The sequence below is a fragment of the Mugil cephalus genome, chromosome 18 (genome assembly GCF_022458985.1).
Source record: "Mugil cephalus isolate CIBA_MC_2020 chromosome 18, CIBA_Mcephalus_1.1, whole genome shotgun sequence".
Lineage (NCBI taxonomy): Eukaryota > Metazoa > Chordata > Actinopteri > Mugiliformes > Mugilidae > Mugil > Mugil cephalus.
This window is the reverse complement of record NC_061787.1, coordinates 3,269,665-3,292,545: the sequence shown is the minus strand read 5'-3', so window position 1 is coordinate 3,292,545 and position 22,881 is coordinate 3,269,665. Positions and strand designations below refer to the sequence as shown.

The following is a 22,881-nucleotide window of genomic DNA, read 5'->3' as shown; positions in this document are numbered from 1 at the left end:
GGGAAATTTTGAGTTTTGATCACAAAGGTTTGGGACAATACTACAAAATGGCATAACCCCAATATAGGGCCCTAGATAGGTTCTATGCAGGACCCTATAGGTTCTATGTAGGACCCTATGTTGGGATTAGGGGTTGATTTCATACACATCCACAGAGTTCATCCTTTGACCCTCTGACCTCTGACCTCAGTCAAACAGGAACAGGAGTGAGACTCTGTTTATGATCCAGTTGCTGTCGTCAGGCAGCGAAACGACAAGAGACAGAAAACAGTGAAATCCCCAAAGAAACAAAAGAGACGGGAGGTGGGGGGGGTGGGGTACTAATGAGAGGAGTTAGAGAGAGAGAGAGAGAGAGAGAGAGAGAGAGAGGGAGGACTAATGAGACACTACTAGAGACGGGGGGTGGGGGGGGGAGTCGTTCAGGTGTTTCATTGTTCAAACAGACGACATCTGAAAACCAGCAGAAGTCCTGGTTCTGTCGCTTGGACGTGGGCCTGGACCTGGACCTGAAATAGACCTGGATCTAGACCTGAGGACGGTGATGCTGATTGGCCTCTTTGCTCTTCTTGGTGGACGTTGATGGACGAACTGATCTGGATCTGCTGAGACGCCACAGGTCAGTGAACTGGGACCAGAACCAGATTAGGACTAGATTAGGACCAGAACCAGAGAGTCTGGTTTCACTGGTGACAGCAGCTGAAGTAAAGTTCAACATTTCAGATCCGGTCTGGTTTGTTTTCAGTGTGTTTCACATTTATTTCACTCTGTCCCTCTCTTTCTGTTACACAAGATTTGTTTATGTATTTACCTGTTGTTTACTTTTTTGTTTACTTGTTGTTTAGGCTTTGTTGACTTGTTGTTTACTTGTTTGGTCTTTGTTGACTCGTTGTTGTCTCGTTTACTCGTTGTTGACTCGTTTACTCGTTGTTTACTCGCGGTTCCAGGTGAGATGGGCTGTCTGGGAGGGAAGACGGATGAAGAACGACTGGATGAAAAAGCAAAGAGAGAAGCAAACAAGAAGATCGAGAAACAGCTGCAGAAAGAGAGACAAGCTTATAAGACAACACACAGACTGTTACTGCTGGGTGAGACACTACCTGTCTGTCTGTCTGTCTGTCTACCTGTCTGTGTGTCTACCTGTCTGTGTGTCTACCTGTCCCTCTACCTGTCTGTCTGCAGGTGCAGGAGAATCCGGTAAAAGTACGATAGTGAAGCAGATGAGGATTCTTCATGTCGACGGTTTCAACGCTGAGTGAGTTGAACTGATTCTTGATCAATGAACTGTTTCGTTTCTTCGTCCTGATTTAAATCGGCGTCTTTCCTCAGAGAGAAGCAGGAGAAAATCCGGGACATCAGGAAGAACGTCAAGGACGCCATCGTGGTAGGTACCAGGACCAGGACCAGGTCCAGGTCCAAATAGACTGTAGAACCAATAGACGCCATGACAGCTCCTCTAAAGTGAAGCCAAAGCATGTGGAGCCCCACCCCCCTGGTGGATGGCTGCAGTACAGGTCATATAAGCCCCGCCCCCTCCATGTTAGTGGGCGGGACTAAAGTACACATCACATACATTTCAGATAGTTCATATAAAGCTGATGTATGTTAAAATTATGTGGTGCTATAGAAACAGGAAGTGACGTCGCAGTGATTGACAGTTGTCATGACAACATGTAACTAATTAACTGGTGGAGGAGGAGCAGAGTTAACTGGATCATCCAGAACCTGGATCCAGTTCTAGACTCAGTTTGACCAGTGGGAGGAGGAGACATGGCGGCCATCATGGCTCTACAGTCTATGGTCTAGATCTTCAGAACTGGGTTCTCTCCCAGCATGCACTGGGACAGAGAGCTTCACCTGGACCTGGTTTGGTTTTTGAAGATGTGTTTGTTTCAGGCTATTGTGACCGCCATGGGCACGCTAACTCCGCCAGTCCCCCTGGGTAACCCTGACAACCAGTTCAGAGTCGACTACATCAAGAGCACCGCGCCACTATTGGACTTCGAGTACACTGAGGTAACCCTGAACCTGAACGTTGAACCAGGGGCTGATCCGGGTCGGCACTCACAACCCAGAATCCACTGCTCTGAGTCCAGGTGTGATATTACCTGTCCAACAAACCAGAAAGAGTTTAACCCAACTCTCTCTGACTTCATCTGGGAGGTTATTGTCACATTGTGTGACGTTAGCTGTGTCCAGGTGTGAGGTCATTGACCAGTCACAGGTAACCCAGTCAGGTGTGTGCGGTCGTTTCCTTTAAAGCAGCATTAGCAGAGCTTGTTTGTTTTAACAATGTTAATGAGTTGATGTAACAAGTTCACCTGAGACCACGCTCACCTGTCTGTGTTCCACCTGAGGCCTCATTATCCAAACAGCTCCCGTCTCCGAGGACGGCAGAGACACAAAACAAGCGTCCTCCCACGCTGCTGCTGATTGGCCAGTCGGACACGTTGCTGTCCAATCAGACGCCAAGCTTAAGGCACATCTCTGAGAACACTAGAGGACGGGATGTGTTGGGACCACATGCCTTAGTGTCATTGAACAAGACACTGAACCCCCAGTGGTTCATGGGTAGATTCATACGTGGCAAAGCTCAGTATGAATAAAGTATATAAACCATTTAAAGACTATAAGAAATAGTTGGAGCCTCAGGGGGTCTGGGCCCCCTCTTTACCTGGATGCTAAGTCATGAAAAGATGGTTGAGTCCATTGGTGATGGTGTGATGTGCTCTCCCTCTCTCTCAGGAGTTCTTTGAGCATTCTCAGAAGCTGTGGGAGGACGACGGTGTGAAGGCTTGTTACGAACGCGCCAACGAATATCAGCTCATCGACTGTGCTCAGTAGTAAGTAGTAAGACATACACCTAATGTATAATCATTTATTATAATGTGTAGTAATTTCTCTTCTTCTGGTTTCAGAACAGATTTTGTAAAGTGTCTTCAGACTGTTTGACACTATAGAAATACATTTAATTGAATTAATAATTTCAAAAAGAAATGTCCAAAAAAAAAAATAGTCTGTTTTTGTGAAATGTCACAAATGTCCTCACAAAGATACAGTATAGCAGCACACACAAACTCAGTCTTCCACTTCAGGACTCTGTGACATTTTAAATCCCAGTGGACCAATCAGAACGCTCCGTTAGACATGAACAGGTAAGAGAACAGCTGCTGAAACCTGATGTCTCTTCTCGTATGTTCCAGCTTCTTGAACAGGTTGGACTCCGTCAGGAAGAGTGACTACACACCCAATGACCAGGTAACGAAATCAGCCAATCAGGACGCAGCATCCAGGTGATCCGCTACCAGCTCTCACTTCTAATCCTTCTTCTTCTCCTCTCGCAGGATTTGCTGCGCTGCCGAGTCTTGACTTCTGGGATTTTTGAAACCAGGTTTCAGGTGGACAAAGTCAACTTCCAGTGAGTTGAGTAAAGGCTTTAGAGACAGTGAGAAAACTGAACCATACTCACATCAAACATCAGCAGAGTTTTCTACATTTTTTCATAAAAAAATGACTCAAAACATCCTGAAAGTCAACAAAGAAAACTCAACTCAGAGTCCATGTGTTTGGAAGTGTTTCCATCAATGTGATGAGACTCAGTTCCTGGTTTAGTTTCTATAAATCAGGGATTTGTCTCAGTCTGATCTTCACAACATGTTTGTGTTGAAGTGTGTGATGACAACGAACAAAGGAGCTTTGTGAGGAGCTCAGATATAAAGAGTTGTTGTTGCTCATCAGGCTGGAAAAGGTTCCACAACCATCTCTAAAGAGTTTGGAAGCCACAAATAAGGAAGACCACAGGAGTGGTCCACCAACAAACATCACTCCATCATAGTGGGAGAGGTCCCAGAGGAACCCAGGGTAGGGATGTATATATCATGATGATTTTACCGATACCAATACCAATATTGATACTCCTTATCGGAAGTGGTCCTGTTCTGGGAATGGAATCAAATTCCTTCAAGTTGCTGGAGACACTGATCAGCTGCTACCACAAACATTTAGGTACAAGGAGCCGACAGCAGATACTGGAAACAACATGATGAATACTGGACCAGTTTAACATCATAGTTCTGATTCTTTGCCGACTTTCAGGACTTTCCTCTTACCTTGGTAACCAGCTGGTCCAGCCTGGTCAGGGTGCTGGTGGTCAGACCTTCATAGTGAAGCAGACTTTCAGGATGTTTTAAACCACTTTTATGTAGAAATGTAGAAAACTCTGCAGGACACTAAACCTTTTATCAGGACTGAATATAATGTATTCTACTTCCTGAGGAAACCTGAATAAACTCGGAACGAGTTGAGAAGTTCCCTTAGTGTCGCAGAGCTCGGTTGAAAACAAACTCTCTGTGTCTCAGTATGTTTGATGTAGGAGGACAGAGAGATGAACGCAGGAAGTGGATTCAGTGCTTCAACGGTGAGAAACACTCTGAGTTATTAACGACCCTGAAGAAAAAAAACAGAAAGTTGCTGAGGTTTGTGTCCGTCTGGTTCAGATGTGACAGCCATCATCTTTGTGGCGGCCAGCAGCAGCTACAACATGGTGATCAGGGAGGACAACTCCACCAACCGGCTGAGAGAATCTCTGGACCTCTTCAAATCCATCTGGACCAACAGGTTCAGCATCCGACCCTGTCTCCTCTCTGATTGGCTGCATCTGGTCCCGTCTGCTCTCTGATTGGCTGCAACTGGTCCCGTCTGCTCTCTGATTGGCTGCATCTGGTCCCGTCTGCTCTCTGATTGGCTGCAACTGGTCCCGTCTGCTCTCTGATTGGCTGCATCTGGTCCCGTCTGCTCTCTGATTGGCTGCATCTGGGCCCATCTGCTCTCTCATTGGCTGTTGCTTATCTTGTCTGCTCTCTGATTGGCTGCAGCTGTTCCCATCTGATCTCTGATTGGCTGTTGTTCGTCTTGTCTGCTCTCTGATTGGTTGCTGCTTGTCTTGTCTGCACTCTGATTGGCTGCAGCTGGTCCCGTCTGCTCTCTGATTGGCTGCTGCTGACCCTGTCCGCTTTCTGATTGGCTACAGCTGACCCTGTCTGCTCTCTGATTGGCTGCAGGTTTCTGAAGACCATCTCGGTGATCTTGTTCTTGAACAAACAAGATGTTCTGGCTGAGAAGATTCTGGCTGGAAAGTCAAAGCTGGAGGATTATTTTCCTGAATACAACGACTACCAGGTTCCTGTTGATGGTAAAAAAAAAATACACACATGCATCAGGACATACATGTACAACCACACACGTAACATGAGTATAAACTTGTGTCCCTATGTCTGTGTGTGTCCAGCTGTTCCAGATGCTGATGAAGACCCCAAAGTGACCCGAGCAAAGTTCTTCGTCAGAGATGAGTTTCTGGTAAAAAGCACAAACATCATGTTGAATCTTACGTGTTGAATGTAACATGTTGAATCTGACGTGTTGAATCTATCCCGTCATGTTTTAGAGGATCAGCACGGCGAGTGGTGATACCAAACATTACTGCTATCCTCACTTCACCTGCGCCATCGACACTGAAAACATCCGGCGCGTCTTCAACGACTGTCGTGACATCATCCAGCGGATGCACCTGCGGCAGTATGAGCTGCTCTGATTGGCTGTTGGGCGTCAGGGTCACCTGACCTGAGGACTGAGTGATCAGAAGAAGCTAGTCTAGAGGCTAATGTGATACCTAATCAAAAGTCCTGTTCTCATGAACTAGTTTAATCTGGGACCTCTGGTAATTTGTAATAATGTCGGTGGTCGTCATTGATCTTAATCCCGTGTGAATCGCCCATGTCTGTGATTTGTAAAGTAAAAACTGCACCACAAATGACCTGGACCCTATTTCTGGTAACACAGAGGTCCTGAGATAAAACTGATCCAGAGAGAATCAGCGTCTCTGGGATTTAGTCTGATTCTGGTCTTTTTTTTCTGCCTCTTGTCTCTTGAGGATCCTGAAAGGATGTTTAATAAATCAAAGTGAGGACGGATGTTAGGGAGCAAAGTGGAGGCGTCTCTGCCTCATTCCCCCAATTAGACCAGGGATGAAATCATTAAATCCACCATTAATGTGTTCATCTGTTTTAAATACCATCAAGTCAATAGACTCAAAAATATAGTTTTATTATCCAGAGGAATTAAAGTTGTCACAAAGTGTAAATTGTCCTCTGGCCTGCAGCAGAGACACAACTATGGACAGGACATTAGAGAAAAACACACTTGGTTTATTACTCCTATGAATGAAACTCAGGCGTAGGAGAGAACGTCTGAACCACAGGACCAGGTCCCAGTTAAAACTAGTCCCATGAGAACAGGGCTAAAGCTGGTAGAGCTGTAACAGGAAGTGATTATTATTAGGAGACTATCTGTGTACTTATTCTCAGCACATTGCAGGGGATTGTGGGTAGTGTAGTCAGTAGGGAGCGTTTTAGAACTTGAAATCTGAATATATTTTTCCATGATTGTGACCTTGTTTTAGTGTGTCATGGCTCTGATTGGCTGCAGATGTAGAAATTCAAGATTGATTTTTAGAGATATATTCAAACAGAAATGTCTCTGCTCTATTGTTAGCGCAAAATGAACCTTTGTATAAAGTGAAAGCCTTTTGTCCTTGTGACAACATGTGATATTAAAGACTTTTTATGTCAGAGTTTCGTGTCCTGCCGTCTGAGACTGAATGGAGCATATCATACCTGAAGTTTACCTGGTTATGCTTTAAACAGCGCATGGTGTCAAGCCCACAGGTGAGTCTGATATCAGTAAATATGCTGGGACAAGATGCTTTATCATGAACAAAGTGTATTCACAGAATTAAAAATAATTTAAATCCATGAAAAGCACTGAAGAAACGCTATACACGTCTTACTGTCCTGTACAGGTGAGATGCAACAGGTAAGTGTTCCTAAAACTGACCCGTTTAAAAATAAAATATGGGCAAAACATTAGTCACATGTCTCCACACAAATTAGATCAGGTTAACTTACATTGTGTTTATTCGTGTTCTGTTTATTTATTATCTGTGTTTATTTTTTGTTTTGTTTATTTTGTGTTGTGATTATTTTTGTGTTGCGTTTAGTTGCATTTATTTTTGTGTTGTGCTTATTTTTGTGTTGAGTTTAGTTGTGTTTCTTTTCGTGTTGCGTTTATTTTTTGGGTTGTATTTAGTGTTTAGTTGCGCCTGTGAGTCGGGAGGGCGGCGCAGCGTGAACGCGCCATGGCGGACACTGCGGGAAATGTTCACATGAAGAAGAAAGTTTGGCGCGTTCCCGCTGCAGTGTGTGCGTGCTGGCGCAAAGCGCGGCCTCCCGCTCTGTGCTCGTCCTCAGCAACAACAACAACAACAACCGGACAAAGTGTTCACCGGCTCCCGGTGAGGAACTCGCTCTCCCCGGGCCAGAGTGACGGTAAGTGCCCGCTACCCCCGGTGCCGCGCTCCCCTCGTCCCCCGTTAACGCCGCCGTTTCCGCGGGGATGTCTGCGCGTTCTCGAGGCCCCGGCTCCGTCTCGTCCATGTTCCCGAGGCCGCGGGCTCGCGTGCCTGTGTGTCGGTCTCGGGGACGGCGTTGGCTCGCGGGCTCGGTCACCGGGTTTACGGAGAGAAACGGGCCGTTACCGGATGACCGCCATTTTGTGTCTGAGTGCAGCCACAGGCCGGACTGTCCGCCATTTAACACCGGGCCCGGTCCGGCCCAAAGCGTTAGTTAGGGGGACCACACGTCCTCGATTTCTGGGGACAGTCCTCGATTTGGATGACCTGTCCCCCGGCTAAAGCTGTCCCCGATTTTAGCTTTTTATGAATGAGAAAAAAAATGTTGCGCGCAGACTACAGCTATTACGGTAACCGGTTGACATAATAGTTTCAGTATGAATAAGTACGTCTAAATAAACTAAACCGTAACTGTCCCTGTTTCTTCATTATTATTGTCTCGGAGCTGTAAATGTCCCCGGATTTCACTTCAGCAGGTCGAGTTTAGTTAGCATGTTAGCTTCCCCCGGCTAACACCGTCAGAAAGCCCGGTTAGACCCGCCGCTGTCCCGGGGCCTGGTCCACCTCCACACCGGCTCCATCCGCGTCAGTCAGCCCGTTAACGGAACCCACAGCGGTCCACCTCAAATTAGCGGAACCGGGCTCCGTTATCGGTCCGGGTCCAGACCGGGATCGTGGAGACCAGTCGCCTCTGTTCGGTTACAGGCGTGCACACGCCTCAGTGCGCGTGTCCGCTGGAGAAGAGGTACATGAACTGTTGGAGTCAGAAAGACCCAAACAGGAGACACGTGACTGGACCAGGACCAGAACCAGGTTCTCCTCCGGGTGCCCGGACCAGAACCGGTTTCTCCTTCAGGGGCCCTGATCAGGGGCCACGTGCAGGCACCCTGACCTGAACCAGAACCACCTATTAATAAAGACAGGTCCAGATATTTCAGAGAGGAACTGGTTAGAGCTAATGAGCTAGCTAGCTAACTAGTATTATTATTATTATTATCCTATTCTATATTCCCCATTATTATATTCCTGAACATGTCTGAGAATTCATTAACTCAGTTTTCACAAAGACATTTTGGCTGATGGTTAAAGCTAAAGCTAAAAAACAGCTACAGGAAATCTGAAATAATGACGTAAAATTATCATTTATGGAACCAGATCAGAGCCATATATTATATAGAGCATGGGCGCCATGTTGGCTCTATCTGCATTAAATCCTATAGTGTAACCCTATGGGAAGGATGTACTACGTTGAAATAAATCTTATTTTCACCACTTACAGGATTATGTGTATGCGTGTAAAAGGTCCTCACTTAAATATCCCAGCGTCTACTTCCTTTAAATATCTTAAATGAGCTGTAAAATGCTTTGTAGTTAATCACCTCATCAGTCATGGAGCTGTGTTTACCTTCTCCTCAGTCTCTCTGTGTTTTTCTATTACCGTTAAAAGGTTGAAATTACTCATAAATACTCAGAAATAGTGAAAATTAAAATAGTCTTACTGTTATTCAGTATTGTCATTATAACTTAGTAGGAACTGAGGCAAAGTTACATGTCAATTAAATGTGTCTATCTACATGGACATAAATGACGGTAACTGCTATTTTTCTAAGCCTGTAAACCGTAAACATCTTAGATGAGTCTGTAAAATGCTTTGTGAGATAAATGTAAATGTCTCTCTTTGACGTTTGTTGAGATTTTTTACAGGAAAAATAAACTCCTACCATCATTAATGTGAACCTTGATCTCAAAAACACCCAACACCGCTTTACAAATGAATAAAGTTTGAAATTTAGCCTTATTCTAGCTAGTTATGTAAACTACAGGCTTAGAAAAATAGCAGCTACCGTCATTTATGTCCATGTGGATGGACACATTTAATTAACATGTAACTTTGCCGTGGTTATAATGACAATACTGAATAACAGTAAGACTATATTAATTTTCACTATTTCTGAGTATTTCTGAGTAATTTCAAACTTTTAACGGTGATGGAAAAACACAGAGAGACTGAGGAGAAGGTAAACAGCTCCATGACTGATGAGGTGATTGGGCTACAAAGCATTTTACAGGCTCATTTAAGATATTTAAAGGAAGTAGACGCTGGGATATTTATGTGAGGACCTTTTATATATTGGCAGGTGTTGGCAATTATACATTTATAGGCCTGTTAATGGTGAAAATAAGACATTTATTTCAATTTAACACATCCACCCTATAGGGTATCGCTTCCCTCTGATGTAGCAAACATGGCGTCCATGTTGGCCACGCGCTCTGTAACATGCGGCTCTGGACCAGATGGTGCCACCTGCTGTTTGGTTCTGGTAAGACACTGGTGGACAAACTAGGACCTGCAGTCACTTTTATTTCACCTCTAAACTCCAAATGGCCCTATAGTCTGACTCCTTCTGCTTTTCTTTTTCCGTTTCCTGTTAAAATCTCTTGTTCCTTATTTGGTTTCATTCTTTTCAGCTCAACCTCACATGTGTGACTTTCTGGTTATTTTTTCATTTTGACAAACTCTATTAACACATTGGACCAAAAACCATCGACTAAAACCATCAAATCATAGGAAAGAGTTATATTTTTCACAGTGAAAACCACAAACATGTTGAACCAACCACTTTTAGGACTTAGAGTTTAAATGTAAACTGGACGCTTCAAAAGCTGATGAACACATTTAGCAAACAACAAAGTTATTTGCAACTATTTCCATTTAAATGCATTATTTTGTCCAACTATTTAGGACCAAAACTATCAGGTGTCCAATCAGTAATAATGTCTAATGTGTCTTTGGCTGCAGTCTCACTCCCACATCGTTTCCCTCTCCCTTAGCAACCATTGACACATCATTACCTGATTGGTTGATGGGATGCATTTTTCCAGCAGTAGGAAAGGGGCCGTCATGTTTTTCTTCTTTCCTTCATTTGAAGCTGCTGTCTCTCTCCTCTTGATGGCATTTTTACTTTTCACCGTTTCTCCAAGCACCAAACATGACAACAATATTCAGGAAAAAGACTCACTTATTTAGAATAAGTCTAGTTTTACTTGGCCTAGCAACGCTTTTTAAAAACTGATAGCACTTTCACACAGAAAGTAATGAGGGGGATGGATGCGTCCAGGTGGTCCAAGGTGAACCGTGACGTCTTTCTTCTTGCAGATGGCAGAGACGGTGAAGTACGTGGACGACGAACACAAGAGCATCTTCCTGAAGCTGCTGAACGAGCAGCGACTGGAGGGAGAGCACTGTGACATCGCCGTCGTGGTCGAAGACGTCAAGTTCAGAGCTCACCGCTGCGTCCTCGCCGCCTGCTCCAACTACTTCAAGAAACTCTTCAAGAAGCACGAGGTGCAAACGTTTACACATAATACTCTCCTTAAATACTCCAAACACCAGGCTAACCCCGTACCTGTGTCCTCAGGTGTAACTCCTCCCTCCTCTACCTGTGTAGCTCAGGTGTAACTCCTCCCTCCTCTACCTGTCTCCTCAGGTTGACAACTCTTCTGTGATTGAGATCGACTTCATCCGCTCCGACATCTTTGAGGAGGTGTTGAACTACATGTACACAGCGAAGATCTCCGTCAAGAAGAGAGACGTCAACCTGATGATGTCGTCGGGACAGATCCTCGGCATCCGCTTCCTCGACAAACTCTGCTCCCAGGTAACACACTAACACACAAGTAGCACACAAACACGCAGGTAACACACAAACACGCAGGTAAAACATGAACATACAGGTAACACACACAAACACACAGGTAACACATAGGTAACACACTAACACACAAGTAACACACAAACACGCAGGTAACACACAAACACGCAAGTAACACACTAACACACAGGTAACACACGAATGCACAGGTAACACACGAATGCACAGGTAACACACAGTTAACATAAAGGTATCACACAAATACACAGGTAACACACAGTTCACATACAGGTAACACACAGGTAACACACGAATGCACAGGTAACACACAGTTAACACACAAGTGACACAGTTAACATACAGGTAACACACTGGTAACACATACAAACACACAGGTAACACACGAACGCACAGGTAACACACAGGTAACACACAGGTAACACATACGAACACACAGGTAACACACTAACACACAGGTATCACACGAACGCACAGGTAACACACAGTTAACACACACGAACGCACAGGTAACACAGTTAACACACAGGTAACACACAGTTAACATACAGGTAACACACGAATGCACAGGTAACACACGAATGCACAGGTAACACACAGTTAACATAAAGGTAACACACAAATACACAGGTAACACACAGTTCACATACAGGTAACACACAGGTAACACACGAATGCACAGGTAACACACACAAACACACAGGTAACACACAGTTAACACACAAGTGACACACAGTTAACATACAGGTAACACACTGGTAACACATACAAACACACAGGTAACACACTAACACACAGGTAACACACGAACGCACAGGTAACACACAGGTAACACATACAAACACACAGGTAACACACTAACACACAGGTATTACGAACGCACAGGTAACACACAGTTAACACACAGGTAACACACAGTTAACATACAGGTAACACACAGGTAACACACTAACACACAGGTAACACACGAACGCACAGGTAACACACAGGTAACACACAGGTAACACATACAAACACACAGGTAACACACTAACACACAGGTATCACACGAACGCACAGGTAACACACAGTTAACACACACGAACGCACAGGTAACACACGAACGCACAGGTAACACAGTTAACACACAGGTAACACACAGGTAACACACAGGTAACACACAGGTAACACACAGTTAACACACACGAACGCACAGGTAACACACGAACGCACAGGTAACACGGTTAACACACAGGTAACACACAGGTAACACACAGGTAACACACAGTTAACATACAGGTAACACACAGGTAACACACAGTTAACATACAGGTAACACACAGGTAACACACAGTTAACATACAGGTAACACACACGAACATACAGGTAATACACAGGTAATACACAGGTAATACACGAACACGCAGATAACACACTAACACACAGGTAAAACACGAACGCACAGGTAACACACATTCAACACACGAACACGCAGTAACACACATGTACCACGCTAACACACAGGTAACACACAAACACACAGGTAACACACACATATGTGCAGGTGACACACACAGGTGACCCCTCTTGTCCCGTGTGATGATTCTCTGTCCCCAGAAACGAGACATGTCCACCGAGGACAAAGAGAAGTTTCCCTATGACATCGTGAAGATGGCGCTGCCGCCTGAAGCTCAGCTGGCTGCTGATTCTGAGGTAGAACACGTACCTGTCGTAGAGTCACCTGTCCTAGCGTCTCACAGGTAGATGTCGTGATCATTGGTGTGACCGCGTGTGTTCAGGTTCTCGGCGAGCACGAGGACACGCCCACCGCAGACGACCTGGTGGAGGCGACGGCCAATCAGGAGCTGGATAAGTCTCCCAGTGCGGCGCTGCGAGTCCAGGAAGCCATCCTGAAAGAACTGACCAATGAGGACGTGCACAAGGTACGCTCACTAACAGTCCCCCGACTCTACCTGTGGTCCACACCTCACCTGTGTGAGAACTTCCTCCAGTCCTTTACAACTGAAGAAACTCCCCAAGATGAAATGTCTTCTGAGGAAAACTGTACAAGTCCAGTTGTTGGATATCACCTGTGTTGCCCCTCAGGTGAGCTGCTACGACCAGGACGTGGTGACGGAGATGGAGGCGGAGCCTAAAGAGCTGGGGGCGGAGCATCACGCCACCCAGACTCTGGCGTTTGCCGACAGCATGGGGGAGGTGAAGGACGAACAGCCGCCTGGTTGGTCGACGGCGACGACCGACATGAAGTTTGAATACCTGCTGTACGGACACCGGGAGCAGCTGGCGTGTCAGGTGTGTGGGAAGACCTTCCTGGACGAGAGCAGACTCAGGTATGTCCCTACCTGGCAGTGAGATAGCTCACCTGGGCTAATACCTGACTAACCACATCCTTCCTCAGGAAACACGAGAAGCTTCATTCAGCCGAGCGTCCGTTTGCCTGCGAGATCTGCACCAAGGCTTTCACCACTCACGCTCACCTGAAAGGTAAGACTGCCCTCAGGTCACCTGTTCTACCTGCACACACTGAAAGGCAAGACCTCCTGAGTGACACGTTCCTCTCACCTGTTTTGTAGAACACCTGAAGATCCACACGGGCTTCAAACCCTACAGGTGTGAGGTTTGTGGGAAGTCGTTCATCCGAGCTCCAGATCTGAAAAAGCACGAACGGGTTCACAGCAACGAAAGACCGTTTGCCTGCCAGATGTGTGACAAGGTGAGATCTCCTGCCTCTGTCTCACCTGTCTCTGTCTCACCTGTCTCTGACTCACCTGTCTTTGTCCTCAGGCGTTCAAACACAAGTCTCACCTGAAGGATCATGAGAGGAGACACAGAGGAGAGAAACCATTCGTCTGTCCGTCCTGCACCAAGGCCTTCGCCAAGGTACCACTGATACTAGCAGTACTACTAGTAGTAGTAGTAGATGGTACTGGTAGATACTGTAGCGTGTATTTGTACCAGTAGTACTAGTAGTAGTATCATTCCTGGTTGTTTTTTTCTCGTCCTTCCAGGCATCAGATCTAAAGCGTCACGAGAACAACATGCACAGTGAGAGGAAGCAGCTGAGTTCACTGCAGAGCGACACGGAGACACTGCAGGCCGCCGCCATGGCAGCCGAGGAGCAACATCTGGACGCCATCAGCTGCTCCTAACATCTGGACGCCATTAGCTGCTCCTAACATCTGGACGCCACCATTAGCTGCCCCTAACATCTGGATGTCACCAGCTGCTCCTAACATCTGGACGCCATTAGCTGCTCCTAACATCTGGACGCCATTAGCTGCCCCTAACATCTGGATGTCACCAGCTGCCCCTAACATCTGGGCTCCATCAAAGGCTCCTAATGTGTGGATGCCACCATGGCTGCGCCCAACATCTGGACGCCGGCATTAGCTGCCCCTAACACCTGGATGCAGTCGGCTGCTCCTAATGTCTGGATGTCACCATGGCTGCTCCCAACGTCTGGGCACCACCATTAGCTGAACCTAACATTTGGACGCCATCAGCTGCCCCTAACATCTGGACCATCTGGACATCGCCAGCTGCCCCTAACATCTGGGTGCCATCAACTGCTCCAAACATCTGGACACCATCAGCTGCCCCTAACACCTGAACCATCTGGACGTCACCAGCTGCCCCTAACATCTGGGTGCCATCAACTACTCCAAACATCTGGATGCCACCATGGCTGCTTCCAACATCTGGATGCCGCCATCAGCTGCCCCTAACATCTGGTAATGTCATTTTGTGGAGGTAGCTTCTCCGATCCAGTGACTGCGAACTGACCTCAGTGGTCATGTGATGAACACGTTAAAAATGGCCGACCTGGCTTGTGTCATGTATTGATTTTCATCCTGAACCAGACTCTGTTCAGAAAACTGTGGATTTAAAACTTGTAAATAAAACTGTTCAGTTTCATGAGCAGAGCCGGCGTGTTCTACAGCACACGTATGTTTCCCCCGAACCACAGGAATAAACACATTCTGTTTTTAATACATTCTCTGTCTTGATTGATACGTTCTCAGTCTTTATTGATTAGTTCTCTGTCTTCATTGAAACGTTTTCACTCTTTGATACGTGTTCAGTCTTTATTAATATGTTCTGTCTTGATTGATGCATTCTCAGTCTTTATTGATACGTTCTCAGTCTCAGTTTGTGGTGCCAGCTTGTGTTGGGTCAGATCAAGAAGAACTGTTGAGTTCCACCTAATGGACTGTTCCTTCATTCCTTCATTATGTCCCCTGTCTCTGACTGGGCTCTTCTACTGGGACACCAGTAAAAGTCCATCTCTTCAGAGACCTGCACAGAAACCGTCTGGACTCCCTTAGTCCGGAGTGAGGTGCCAGGAAAGTACAGGATCCTTCAGTCCCCCGTCTAGAACCGCATCAGCCTCGTATAACATGGACACACTATGAGGACAAATGGAGACAAACAAACTTCATGTTTTCATTTTTAATGTTTACATAATTATGGTAAACAAAAGGACATCTGATCAGGTTGGCATCATGTGATGGGGCACCAGGAAGTGAGACATAACTAATGGAAGACAAGTGGTAAGACAGCTGACTCAGGTAGAGAACGTGAGACATTTTTTATCGGGAGGACAGACGTCAGGGTTTGATCAGCCAATCACATTCAGGATTAACTCTGTAAACGTCCAATAGAAGACACTCTGGGTGGAGACGACGCTCACCTGGGAGACAGATGGACAAAGAGACACGTTTTAGTTGTTTTTTTTTACGCCTCGTAGGTTTTTACGTGAAGAAGTTCAAGATGAGACTCACAGATGTTTCCTCCAACTTCATACAGATGCTGGACAGAACTGAGGAGACAGGTCAGAGACAAGAGACGGGTTAGAGATAGAGGACAGGTCATATATGGACAGGTTAGAGAGAGAGACAGAGACACTTTGCTACCTGTCCTCACTCTCAAAGCGAGATGTGACGTCTTTGGCCGTTGTGTCTCTGTCCAGCTGTATCGCCATGGAAACCTTGGTGTGTAGGGGGGCGTGGACTCTGATCAGTCCGTCACACAATTCAGTGATCTGCAAAGTTATATGAGACATCAGTCCTAGTCCCCGTCTCACCTGGTCCCTGTACCCTGTCTCAACTGTCCTTGTCCTCTGTCTCACCTGTCCTCTGTCTCACCTGGTTCTTGTCCTTCCTCCTCAGCAGTCGTCTCTTAGCCCTACTCAGACCAAGCTTCCTCAGGTTGGACGTCTGATTCATCTGTCTCACTTGAGACAACAGGAAGTTGGGGACCTATGACAGAGGACAGTAAGTGATGTCACAGAGGGAGGGGGCGTGTCCAGGTGTGTCCAGGTGAGACCTACGATCCAGAGCAGGTCCTGGTGTGTGATCATGAGCCGGATCAGCTGAGCTCCTCCCACCGCCTCCTCCATCTCCTCCTGGGTAGTGATGGAGCGCTTGTTACCACGGTGACAGCGGGGGAAGAGGTTGGGGGCCATCACCATGGAGACGTTCCACAGGGACATCCGGTTCTGGTCCTGATGAGAGACCACTTTACGCAGGAAGACCAGCAAGGCCTGCAACCATGGAGACAGAGCTGTGACTATAGAGGCAGGTGGAGCTGTCTCCCTGTCCTCCTGCCTGTCTGTCTCCCTGTCCTCCTGTCTGTCTCTCTGAAGACGGTCTTACTCTCAGAGTGTCCCGGTGTTCTTCAGGAAGCAGCAGTGACAGCAGCTGCAGAGCTTGAATCTGATGGACCTCAGAGGAGACACCTGCATGGACACAGAAAGACACTTGAGACACCTGGGACACCTGTAACAGGTGGACAATAGGACATACCCAGGACAGAGAGGTAGGTGGACAGGTGTGTGTGTGTCAGCAGAGGAGTCGGCAGCTCTCTGATGAACAGCTTCAGGAGACCTGAAGCGTCCACATGTCTCACTGATGACCAGTCCATGGATCCACAGCACCTGTCCAACTCTCTACGGAGACACTGCAGAGACACAGAGAGACAGACTTGTAGTGGGGACAGGACAGGGTCACAAAGACAGATGAAGGGTCGATGATGTTAGGGTGGAGGAGGTACCTTGAGTTTTGCTGCTGATCCTGGAACTCTGAGGATTCCTTCAGTCTGGAGACCAGTCTGCTCTAAAATACATAACAACTACACACAGGGACAAGACATCAGGACCGACTGGAGGACAGGACAGGTAGAGAGGACAGACTGGAAGACATTCTTCACCTTCTGGAAGACGACAGGAACTTTGACTCCAGGAAACTTTTTCCTGTCGTTCTCTAACAGCGACTTCAGAGGGACACCAAAGACACCGCTGTCTGAAAGACAGACGCGGAGACACTGAGACACCAAGACACAGACTACCCAGAACACTTGTAGAACCTCCTAGATTACGCAGAACACTTCTAGAACCTCCATTACCCTGAACGCCACTAGAACCTCTTAGACCTCCCAGAACACCTGTAGATCCTCCTAGACTACCCAGCACGCCACTAGAACCTCATAAACTACCCAGAACACCTGTAGTACCTCCTAGACTACCCAGCACACCACTAGAACCTCTTAGACCTCCCTGCACAGCACTAGAACATCCTAGATTACCCAGAACAACACTAGAACCTGTGAGACCTTCAGCACGCCTTTAGAAGCCCCTAGACTACCCAGAACACTTGTAGTACCTCCTATACTACCCAGCATGCCTCTAGAACCTCCAAGACTTCCCAGAACACCTGTAGTACCTCCAAGATTACTCAGTATGCTACTAGAACCTCCTAGATGACCCAGAAAACCATTAGAACCTCATAGATTACCCAGAACACCACTAAAACCTCTTTGACCTCCCAGCATACCACTAGAACATCCTAGACTATCCAGAGCACCAGAAGTCTGGACTACGTAACACGCCACTAGAACCTCCTAGATTACCCAGAACACTAGTAGAACCTCCTAGAACTGCCAGCACATCACTAGAACATCCTAGATTACCCAGAACACAGAACTAGAACCACTAAAACTCTAATCCGCACACTAGCATCTTACAGTACCACTAGAACTCGTACCTAGGATCCTCTGAACCCTAGTTACCAGCACGCCACTAGAACATCCTACTTTACCCAGTGTACCACTAGAACCTCGTAAACCTCCCAGGATGCCTCTAGAACCTCCTAGATTACCCTGAACACCACTAGAACCTCCTAGATTACCCAGAACATCTCCTAGAAGGAGAAGTGTGGAGCCCTAAATAGTAAAAGAAGCGCACCCCGGGTCCTGTGGCGCGGTGGTCGGGTGCGCTTGGTGTGGACACCCAGAGCAAGCAGGAAGGTGGAGAGTTCAATGTGAGAGATGAAGCCGAGCCGGGTGAGGTCACGTGATGACAGGTCGTCTGCACAGGTGAGGCCCTGAGAGACGGAGACATGTACAGACTGGACTAACGAATCAGATTTTACCTGGCAGGGCCTACATCTCCCAGAATGCAGCTGGTTACGCTCACCTGCAGTTCACTGTTGTCATCTCCATGGAAACTCAGGCAGTCCCAGCAAGTCCCACCCTGTTTGTGTTCAGCCACGCCCTCTGAGTATGGAGAGTCCCGCAGCAGCCATTCAGCCCGTCTTGAGTGAGTGACAGGTTGCGAGCATGTGCAAGGAGGGGAGGGGCTTAGTGTGTTTGTGGGAGGCGACAGGTCCTCAGGTTGTTGATCCTCGAAGAAAAACACTGGAAGAGTTGGTCGTACTGTAACAAGAACAAACGGTTCACCAGCAGTCTCCTAGCATGACTAGAACCCAGTAAAAACCAGTCGAACCCCCGGGTTACCATTATAATACATTAAAAACCAACAGAACCCCCAGGGTACCACTATAACCCAGTAAAACCAGAAGAACCCCAAGGGTACCACTATAACCCATCAAAGACCAGCAGAACCCCCAGGTTATCATCATAACCCATTTAAGAGCAGCAGAATCCCCAGGGTACCACTATAACCCAGTAAAACCAGTAGAACCCCAAGTGTACCACTATAACCCATTAAAGACGAGCAGAACCACCAGGGTACCATTATAACTCATTAAAGACCAGCAGAACCCCCAGGGTACCACTATGACCCATTAAAGAGCAGCAGAACCACCAGGGTACCACTATAACCCATTAAAGACCAACAGAACCCCCAGGTTACCATCATATCCCATTTAAGACCAGCAGAACCACCAGGGTACCACTATAACCCAGTAAAACCAGTAGAACCCCAAGTGTACCACTATAACCGATTAAAGACCAGCAGAACCCCCAGGGTACCATTATAACTCATTAAAGACCAGCAGAACCCCCAGGGTACCACTATAACCCAGTAAAGAGCAGCGGAACCACCAGGGTACCACTATAACCCATTAAAGACCAGCAGAACCCCCAGGGTACCACTATAACCCAGTAAAACCAGTAGAACCCCCAGGGTACCATTATAACTCATTAAAGAGCAGCAGAACCACCAGGGTACCACTATAACCAATTAAAGACCAGCAGAACCACCAGGGTACCACTATAACCCATTTAAGACCAGCAGAACCCCCAGGGTACCATTATTACTCATTAAAGACCAGCAGAACCCCCAGGTTACCACTATAACCCATTAAAGACCAGCAGAACCACCAGGGCACCACTATAACCCATTAAAGACCAGCAGAACCCCCAGGGTACCACTATAACCCATTAAAGAGCAGTAGAACCACCAGGGTACCATTATAACCCATTAAAGACCAGCAGAACCCCCAGGGTACCACTATAACCAACTACAGGCTTTCTACTATTGGGCTGGACCATATAAACCACTAGAGACCAGTAGAACTACTCAAAAGTCTTTCGGTACCTGGCTGAGAGCCTCGACGGATGGTCTTGGTTGTGTTGTGGTATCGTGTTGAAGGTGACTCGACGTGACAGGGGGGTGGGGGGGGAGATTTGTCTGCCGAGTCATCGTCAGGCTGAAACACAGTGAAGGAAAGTTTGGTTTTGTAACTGTCCCATGATGAGTAGCGACAGTTCCTCCTGTCCTCTTCACCATCTACTCTTATATAACTCAGACACTCCATTGTCCCTCAGGGATAAATAAACTTTTTTTCTGATTCTGATTCTGAAAAAAAAAAATGTAGAAAATACCGCGGGTGGAACTAATTATTGGCTTAGCAATAAATACACAAACAAGGGGACAGAGACGCTGAGGAGACTGAGGTCCTTTGGGGTGGACAGGACACTACTCGGGACCTTTTATGCTGTGGTCTACCGGTGGAGTCACTGAGAGGGACAAAAAGAGACCCAGCTCCATCCTGGGACATCCCCTGGAATCATAAATAAACTTCACTTATAATTCCTTGGGGCAGATTTCCGGGTTAGGGGGACATGTCCCACCTCGGAGAAGACTTCTCGGACGTCTCGGACCGGCTGCCGGTTCCTCTGCTTCAGGGTCACATTGTAGTTGTCCAACCTCTTCCTCACGGTGGCGGCTTGTTGCCGAGTCAACGTGGACAGCAGCGCTTCGGTTGTGGGCGGGGCTTCCTCCTCTAACGATGGCGAACCCATGACCAGGGAGGATAACCCCGCCTCCGTCAGCCACGCCTCCTCCACCTCCATGTCTGTGGGAAACAAAGATGGGTCAGAGTCATCTGAGAGGTGACATCTCACTCTGCTGTGGGTTCCACCTACCATTCATACTCTTCCTCTCCTCCTCCTCCTCCTCCTCCTCCTCTTCCCCCTCCTCCTCCTCCTCAATGCTCTGCACCTCCCTCCAGTACGTTTCCATGGCAACACGTCGGGAGGCAGCAGTCATGGTGTGAGGTGTGGGGGGGTTGGAGGTGGTGGATGGAGACGATGACAACATCCTGTGGAGATAGAAAACAAAAGTGCTGTCAGCCAATGAAATGATCAGATCCTGGGAGTCGATTACAAAACAGCCTTAGGTCTCTGGTCCCCCTCACGTCTTCTTGTCCTCTTGTCCTATTGTCTTCATGAGTTCTTGTCCTCTTGTTGGAGAGTTTTGGACGTTAGCCATCGATTGAGTGTGACAGGAAGTCTCTCCCTCTCTATTGATCTCTGTGTGGAACCTCCTGCTAATGGTTTCAGTTCCCAGGGGAGGACAGAGTGGGGCGCGCAAGCTAACGCTAGCTACCGTCTGTCCATTAGGAGGAAATGGGCGTCCTTGTCCAATCATAACGTCAGAGCTAAGTGTTCTCACTCAGGTCCTCAGACGGTAATGTGACCTGGTTATTCAACTCTGTCCATCCACGGCTTCGTCCTGAAGACATGTCCACATTCAGATGGACATCTGCAGAGACATGTCCATGAAGAGGGTCAGATCAAGTCCAGATCAGGATTTCTGTCAAAGCATCTTCATCATGTGACCAGTCAGCTGATCATCCATCAGTTCATCAGTTCACTGTTCTATTATCGAACGTTCACGTGATCAACATCAGAGTCAAAGGGAATCAGACCCCGGTTCAGATCCAGATCAGGTCCAGATCAGATCCAGATCAGATCCAGGAATCACTACATTATCAACAAATGATCAGCCTATTATCAACATATAATGACTATATATTTTAATTACATTATCAGTAAATTATCAACACATCAGTATATTTTCAGCATATCATCAATACAGTATATTATCAGTACATTATCAGTGTATTATCAGTATATAATCAATTCATTATTAGTATATTATCAGTACATTATCGGTGCATTATTAGTATATTATCAGAACATTATCAGTATATCATCGATACATTATCAGTATATTACCAGTAACTGGTCAGTTATGGAGAGGAAGAGACTCACCTCTGCTTCGTCCAGCTGCTGACTTTCTGTCTGACCAGAGGATGACTGAAGAGGAGGAGGAGGAGGAGGAGGAGTGGGAGGAGGAGGAAGGGGGTGGGGGGGTCGTAAATAGATCTCAGATTATGTCTCAGTCGTCCTCCTCTGTTCAGTCTGACATGGATAGACTCCGCCTCCTCACATTTGGACGTTCCTTCCTTAGAACTGAAGAGGCTGCTCAGGTGAAACATCGTCTCTAAACTCTACAAGTCCTGATGCTTTTTCATAAACTCTTTTTGGATGTTAAAGCTGTCAGAGATCATATAATATCCACTCGCTTTGAGCATGTGATCCACACGACTTTCTGGATGTGCTCCAGACTATTTCACCAACTCTCTGCTGGGAATTTTGGGTTTCTTTCTAAAAAGGATATCACAGATGCTCTGAGTCCTCTCCACAAGTTGATTCATGAACTTAATCACAACTGGCACAAGTTCTGGAGGGTACGGGAACCGTTGGGTTCCTTCTCCCAGAAGTTTGAACCCATCACCTGTCCCTCTCAGTCATGTCTTCTTTATTTTACTGATTTATGTTTCATACATATGTAGATATATACGGCAGCGCTCACTGTTAGTTTGACACTGAACTATTTTTGTTTTGTTTTGTCTTTTTTTTTTTTAAAGGCTCTCACTGAAATACTTGGAAGTTCTTCAGTTCAACCATAGAGTTTTATTGTAGAACACAAGGAGACTTTTGTGAAATGTTTCAAATGTTTTAATTTTGCCTGTATTAAATCCAGATGAATGAATTTCACACTTTTGGATCCCTTTGTCCTTCAGTGGTAAACAAATGTAAACATGTATTTGTCACATTAGAACATCAGAGGAGATTCAGACGCTTGTCAACATTGTTACATTAGGACACTTCTTCTTCTTCTTCTTCTTCTTCTTCTTCATGGTTCCTGATAAATTAGTT

General features: G+C 46.6%; 4 protein-coding genes across 10 annotated transcripts in view; 3 read left to right on the top strand and 1 right to left on the bottom strand.

The window, feature by feature from the left end:
* LOC124995449 overlaps nucleotides 1–22,881 on the top strand; it is a 756,577-nt gene that overhangs the window by 394,395 nt on the left and 339,301 nt on the right. The window lies entirely within an intron of this gene.
* On the top strand, nucleotides 448–6,625 carry LOC124995471 (guanine nucleotide-binding protein G(olf) subunit alpha-like). 2 transcript variants are annotated; one of them, XM_047567870.1, is made up of 13 exons: nucleotides 455–616; nucleotides 945–1,085; nucleotides 1,180–1,252; nucleotides 1,327–1,381; nucleotides 1,894–2,013; nucleotides 2,743–2,840; nucleotides 3,201–3,255; nucleotides 3,342–3,415; nucleotides 4,356–4,414; nucleotides 4,494–4,614; nucleotides 5,058–5,188; nucleotides 5,285–5,352; nucleotides 5,441–6,625. In XM_047567870.1, exons 2-13 carry the CDS (start codon nucleotides 950–952, stop codon nucleotides 5,585–5,587), a joined length of 1,137 nt encoding a protein of 378 aa, XP_047423826.1. In that variant the 5' UTR covers nucleotides 455–616; nucleotides 945–949; the 3' UTR covers nucleotides 5,588–6,625. The 2 variants fall into 2 exon arrangements, with proteins under 2 accessions (XP_047423825.1, XP_047423826.1); XM_047567869.1 differs by having other exon boundaries at nucleotides 448–616; nucleotides 5,058–5,352.
* Nucleotides 7,217–15,127, top strand: zbtb14 (zinc finger and BTB domain containing 14). Of its 2 annotated transcripts, XR_007110707.1 has the most exons (11): nucleotides 7,217–7,379; nucleotides 10,620–10,808; nucleotides 10,951–11,121; nucleotides 12,730–12,825; nucleotides 12,912–13,055; nucleotides 13,219–13,463; nucleotides 13,532–13,617; nucleotides 13,707–13,846; nucleotides 13,918–14,013; nucleotides 14,142–14,340; nucleotides 14,422–15,127. XR_007110707.1 is itself a non-coding variant. In XM_047567868.1 (10 exons), exons 2-10 carry the CDS (start codon nucleotides 10,620–10,622, stop codon nucleotides 14,280–14,282), a joined length of 1,308 nt encoding a protein of 435 aa, XP_047423824.1. In that variant the 5' UTR covers nucleotides 7,218–7,379; the 3' UTR covers nucleotides 14,283–15,127. The 2 variants fall into 2 exon arrangements, 1 of the variants encoding a protein (XP_047423824.1); XM_047567868.1 differs by having other exon boundaries at nucleotides 7,218–7,379; nucleotides 14,142–15,127.
* arhgap28 (Rho GTPase activating protein 28) lies at nucleotides 14,810–22,164 on the bottom strand. Of its 5 annotated transcripts, XM_047567850.1 has the most exons (16): nucleotides 21,931–22,005; nucleotides 21,072–21,418; nucleotides 20,800–20,975; nucleotides 20,506–20,729; nucleotides 19,970–20,081; nucleotides 18,605–18,843; nucleotides 18,374–18,512; nucleotides 17,341–17,432; nucleotides 17,185–17,262; nucleotides 16,938–17,091; nucleotides 16,788–16,870; nucleotides 16,463–16,675; nucleotides 16,278–16,391; nucleotides 16,047–16,174; nucleotides 15,915–15,952; nucleotides 14,810–15,823 (listed from the first exon to the last, which is right to left on the bottom strand). In XM_047567850.1, the coding sequence occupies exons 2-16, from the start codon at nucleotides 21,302–21,304 to the stop codon at nucleotides 15,741–15,743; spliced, it is 2,106 nt and encodes a 701-aa protein (XP_047423806.1). In that variant the 5' UTR covers nucleotides 21,305–21,418; nucleotides 21,931–22,005; the 3' UTR covers nucleotides 14,810–15,740. The 5 variants fall into 5 exon arrangements, with proteins under 5 accessions (XP_047423806.1, XP_047423807.1, XP_047423808.1 ...); XM_047567851.1 differs by lacking the exon at nucleotides 21,072–21,418 and having other exon boundaries at nucleotides 21,931–22,164; XM_047567852.1 differs by lacking the exon at nucleotides 21,931–22,005 and having other exon boundaries at nucleotides 14,810–15,539; nucleotides 15,824–15,952; nucleotides 21,072–21,574.

What these genes read in the sequence shown, in the direction of transcription:
- LOC124995471 (XM_047567869.1), top strand. Translation starts at nt 950, where the DNA reads ATGGGCTGTCTGGGAGGGAAGACGGATGAAGAACGACTGGATGAAAAA. An exon ending in AAATCCATCTGGACCAACAG is followed by an intron (nt 4,615 to 5,057) that starts GTTCAGCATCCG and finishes GATTGGCTGCAG; the next exon opens with GTTTCTGAAGACCATCTCGG. An exon ending in TCGTCAGAGATGAGTTTCTG is followed by an intron (nt 5,353 to 5,440) that starts GTAAAAAGCACA and finishes GTCATGTTTTAG; the next exon opens with AGGATCAGCACGGCGAGTGG.
- zbtb14 (XM_047567868.1), top strand. Translation starts at nt 10,620, where the DNA reads ATGGCAGAGACGGTGAAGTACGTGGACGACGAACACAAGAGCATCTTC. An exon ending in AACTCTTCAAGAAGCACGAG is followed by an intron (nt 10,809 to 10,950) that starts GTGCAAACGTTT and finishes CTGTCTCCTCAG; the next exon opens with GTTGACAACTCTTCTGTGAT. An exon ending in CTGGACGAGAGCAGACTCAG is followed by an intron (nt 13,464 to 13,531) that starts GTATGTCCCTAC and finishes ATCCTTCCTCAG; the next exon opens with GAAACACGAGAAGCTTCATT.
- arhgap28 (XM_047567850.1), bottom strand. Translation starts at nt 21,304, where the DNA reads ATGATTGGACAAGGACGCCCATTTCCTCCTAATGGACAGACGGTAGCT. An exon ending in GGACAAGAGGACAAGAAGAC is followed by an intron (nt 20,976 to 21,071) that starts GTGAGGGGGACC and finishes CTATCTCCACAG; the next exon opens with GATGTTGTCATCGTCTCCAT. An exon ending in GATCAGCAGCAAAACTCAAG is followed by an intron (nt 17,092 to 17,184) that starts GTACCTCCTCCA and finishes GTGTCTCTGCAG; the next exon opens with TGTCTCCGTAGAGAGTTGGA.